We start from the raw sequence: 5,000 nt of genomic DNA, 5'->3' as shown, positions 1-5,000 counted from the left end.
CTCTCACACTCTCTGTCACCCCCCCCCACACACACACACACACACCCACACACACACACTCTCTCTCACACACACACACACATGCACTCACTCTCACTGTCTCTCACACACTCACACACACACACACGCACACGCACTCACTCTCTCTCTCTCTCTCTCTCTCTCTCTCTCTCTCTCACACACACACACACACACACACACACACACACACACACACACACACACACACACACACACACACACACACACACACACACACAGTCTCCTCCCTCCCCCTGGACGGGCAGAACCAGTGTCTGAAGGCGGCGCAGGACTGCGGCCTGTATGAGAAGTGCGGCTCACTGCGCTCGGAGTACGTGGTGGCGTGCACCAAGGCGTCGCCGGGCTCCAACGGCTACTGCAACCGGCAGAAGTGCCACCGGGCGCTGCGGCGCTTCCTGGAGCGCGTGCCAGAGGAGTACGTCTTCTCGCTGCTCTTCTGCTCCTGCACCGACGAGCTGTGTGCCGAGCGCCGGCGCAAGACCATCGTGCCATCCTGCTCCTACGAGGAGCGCGACGGCAAACCCAACTGCCTCAGCCTGCAGGGCTACTGCATGAGGGACGAGCTGTGCAGGTACGCAGACGCACGCACGCACACACACACACACACACACACACACACACACACACACACACATACAAAGCCCAATTGAAATGCTCATTGGATTACATTATGCACAAACACACACACACATTCAAACAGTTACACTCACTCACACAACTACATAGACTAAAACCAACAGACAAACAGCCCAAATGTTTCAGTTTAGGACAAACTGCACAGGTATTTATGAATATAAAGACACACAACACACACACACACACACACACACACACACACACACACACACACACACACACACACACACACACACACACACAGAGAGTCCAATTGCTATGCCCAGTGGGTTACACCATGAAAAATGACCCATGCACACACACACACACACACACACACACACACACACACACACACACACACACACACACACACACACACACATGCACACAAACTAAATACTTAACAACATAACAACCCACCCACCTTTGCCTGTAGGGACACTCTGTGGTGTACTCAAAATGGGAAACAGACTTTAGATCGCTGATTATTTGCAGAACACAGAACAGGGCTCCTTTCACAAATTAAAAGACAGGGAACTTCTTTCCATCTTCATTTTCTCTCCCACTCTCTTCTCTTCTCTTCTCTTCTCTTCTCTTCTCTTCTCTTCTCTTCTCTCCCACTCTCTTCTCTTCTCTTCTCTTCTCTTCTCTTCTGTTCTCTTCTCTCCTCTTCTGTTCTCTTCTCTCCCTCTCTCTTCTCTTCTCTTTTGTTCTTCTCTCTTCTCTTCTCTTCTCTTCTGTTCTCTTCCCTTCCCTTCTCTTCCCTTCTCTTCTCTTCTCTTCTCTTCTCTCCCACTCTCTTCTCTTCTCTTCCCTTCCCTTCCCTTCTCTTCTCTTCTCTTCTATTCTCTTCTCTTCCCTTCTCTTATCTTCTATTCTCTTCTCTTCCCTTATCTTCTCTTCCCTTCTTTTCTCTTTTGTTCTCTTCTCTTCTCTTCCCTTCTCTTCTCTTCTCTTCCCTTATCTTTTCTTCCCTTCTCTTCTCTTCTCTCCCCTTCTCTTCTCTTCTCTTCTGTTCTCTTCCCTTCTCTTCCCTTCTTTTCTCTTCTCTTTTCTTCTCTTCCCTTCTGTTCTTCTCTCTTTTCTTCTCTTCTTTACTCTTCTCTTCTCACTTGTTTCCTCTGCTCATCTTTGAGTGGTTCTCTTTTCATATCTTGTGTTGGTTGTAATACAAAGATGATCTGATGATATGACTATATATATATATATATTCCTTTTTTATTAGATATACATTTGATTAGATATTAAACCCAAACAGTAGACAGCCTATGGGATTATTAAACAGGCTGAAATAGACCCTGCCACAGCACTCTGCCACACACTGATGGCTCTGGCTGACACACACCGCCTGTTCTGTCCGCTCTATTTTAGGAGGTTCTTAGAGAGGCTTTAGGGGTTATTTGTGCAGCTTTTTGTCTGTGTGTGCACGTGTATGTATGTGTGTGGGTGTGTATGCGTCTGTGTGTTTGTGTGTGTGTGTGTGTGCATCTGTGTGCGTGTGTGTGTGTGAATCTGTGTGTGTGTGTGTGTGTGTGTGTGTGTGTGTGTGTGTGTGTGTGTGTGTGTGTGTGTGTGTGTGTGTGTCTGTGCATCTGTGTGTGTGTCTGTGCATCTGTGTGTGTGTGTGTGCGTGACAGATCCAGATGGCAGCTGATGCTGGTCCAGATTGGGCTCAGATCTGTTCTAGACTCAGAACTAACAAGATCCAAGTGCACTATTCAGAAAATAATCAAATAACCACCGTTATATGACATTTTATAAATAATATAATATTGTTATTTTGCATCAAATCATATTATTATATATTATTTGGTACAAACACCCCTCAAATGTGTGCACATGACAGATAGACCCTGTTCATTTTCGGTTGACAAGCTGTTACCTGTAAAGATGAGGATGAGAAGAGAGAAAGAGACGAGGTATGAGGAGAGACATTAGCCGTGGACATATGTTAGGTATGGTGTTCGTTAGTCTAGCAACCATCTGATTTGAGCCCACTGCAGTACTCGTCATTAGGCATCTGTTGCTCTTTCGTTTGCTCGCTGAACCACAGGATGCCTCCGATTCCCTTCATCAGATTCTGATCATCTGAAGCAATAATCTCAGATTTTAATCTCGCCTTGTCCAATATCAGTGAACTGAGACATTGCTAGTGCTGCAAAGGAAATATGAAGCATGGCATATATTTTTTTTTATGTGTGTGTGTGTGCATGTACTGAAATGAATGATAATTTAGCTTAATGCTTCATAATTGTGGCATAATCATAATGTTTGGTTGGTTACACAAAGACAGTGACTCACCCATTTTAATCACCATCCCTTGTGCAGATGGTATGTGCATCATCGTTTGTTTCTACTGATCTGATGTACTTTCACTCCATGGTGTTTTCTTCCCCGGGAGCCTAGAGAGAGAAAAGTGTGCTGCAAACAGTGAACACCAAGAGACCTTTTGTTTGGGCAGAAGTGAAAAAACACATTTGTTTTGCTCCTCACTTCACCTTTCCTTTCCAAGTATTTTATTTTATGAATGATTATTTTATTTTATAATTTAGATGTAATGGTAGCAAGAATCATTGCAAATCAAAACCTCCTGATTGGAGTTTCATGCGGCCTTTGCAGCACTTTGCAGCACTTTGCAGCATTTTCAAATGGATTCTGATAAATTAATTAATAATTTTCATATTTCCACGTTTTCATAATCACTGCAGAAATGAGTGCAGGATGCCGTGGCGAGAAAAAGTCCCACAACAGCAAATAATAAATAATAAATAATAAACAGTAAATAATTCTCTCGTATTTACATTTTGCATGTTCTCATAATTATTTCTCTCAGCGTACATATCAATGTATGCAAATCAGCAGTCCCCAGAGTGGGAATGTACGAGACAAATTCTCACAAAAACAACAAAACATTTCCAAGCAAACCAACCGTGACAATCTGGACCTCACAAATCATTTATACACTCTAATCAATCAAAATAAATGTCTACCTCTCACTAATGGTCCACAAGGAAGTGAATGTTTTATTTATTGTTTATTATGATTAGTGTTTAAAACGCCTTACTGTGGTCATATAGGCAGAGGTATACAAAAGCTTTGGGTTCGCTTGGATCAGTGTACTTATCCAATCAAGGGCTGTTTGGTCTGGTGAGCCCACTTCCCCCTCACTTGATTGAGCCTGAGCTCTCTGTGAGGGAGGCTGACACATAAATGTTCCACAGAGATTCTTCCAAAAGCAAACATTCATTAAGCATGATGAGGGAACAAGCCGTGTTACTGGAGCTCCAGTTCAATATGCGAGAACTAATAAGCCCTCGTAATTGTCAATGTCTCAGGCAGCATTCATGAATGATTTCTTTTGCAAATGATTTAATGAGGTCTGTTCCGCCTTATTTTGTGCGTTTTCGGAAGGCTGTGTTTAGCGAGCAGCATGTGGAATAGCTGTGTGCTCAGCTAGGCGTTGAGTCGTATATTTATGTCTGAAATGAGAGGCGCTATAGAGATTGGTGGGAGAAATTACATTAACACATAGAGCTGTAATAACACTGTGCTGTGCTAGCCTCCGGTGCAATTCGAGGTTTGGCTGTTAACACCTCACGCCTCTCGCTCCTTCACCGTGGCCATCTGATTCTCCCTAGGAGTGCTCACTGAAGAAAAAAAAACCCCACATTACCCACGTCTCCTCTCTCCATTCCCCATCCCATAATGCTCCAGACTGTGTGGCTTAATGGGAGTATTTTTCTCTAATATGGCCTCTTACCTGGCACTGCTCTGGCAGCGATTTCATCGCCGGCCCTGCAGCAGTTTATGAGTGCGAGGCTGTTCAGGTTATTTCGCCCGTTCTTTATGGTAAATGGCTTTCATCTGAATGTGTTCTGTTAAGATATTGTTTGTCAGCTTGCGCTGATATCATATGAAACACATCATGTAAGACCAGAACTGCCAAGGTCAAAGAATATTTAGAGATGCAAATACCTGTGTGTGTGAGAGAATAATAGCTTTTACTTTAAAAACACTGATCTGGTTATAGCATTAAATGTTAATAAACCTTAGTTGTTTTGGAATGCCATGCTTGAGACTGGAGTCTGATTTGTTTTAAAGACAGGTGTGTTTACCTGATGCATACGCTGATGGTTCTTCTGTTATTTATTGGTAGAGTGTGGAATGCTGCCTAAACGGCGCTGTTAATAAAAAAGGTTTATGCCGCATGAAAAGTTTTTTTTCCCTCAGCTCAAATTGCTGTATAGCTGATATATATTATATTATATTATATTTTTTCTTAGCGTATGTGAAATACAAATATAAAAGCTGCCCGACCATTCTTTTTTATCGGTCACAAA

The 5,000-nt window shown here is 43.1% G+C and overlaps 1 protein-coding gene across 1 annotated transcript in view; it reads left to right on the top strand.

Annotated features, from left to right (window-relative positions):
• Positions 1-5,000, top strand: part of LOC105892405 (GDNF family receptor alpha-4-like) — a 32,723-nt gene that overhangs the window by 16,332 nt on the left and 11,391 nt on the right. Inside the window, exon 4 of the mRNA XM_031564847.2 lies at positions 262-613. Within this exon, the coding sequence (XP_031420707.1) occupies positions 262-613 (352 nt within the window). The remainder of the gene's footprint in view (positions 1-261; positions 614-5,000) is intronic.

This window comes from Clupea harengus, chromosome 3 (assembly GCF_900700415.2).
Source record: "Clupea harengus chromosome 3, Ch_v2.0.2, whole genome shotgun sequence".
Taxonomy (NCBI): domain Eukaryota; kingdom Metazoa; phylum Chordata; class Actinopteri; order Clupeiformes; family Clupeidae; genus Clupea; species Clupea harengus.
Note: the sequence above shows the minus strand (reverse complement) of the source record. Positions and strands in the feature narration are given on the sequence as shown.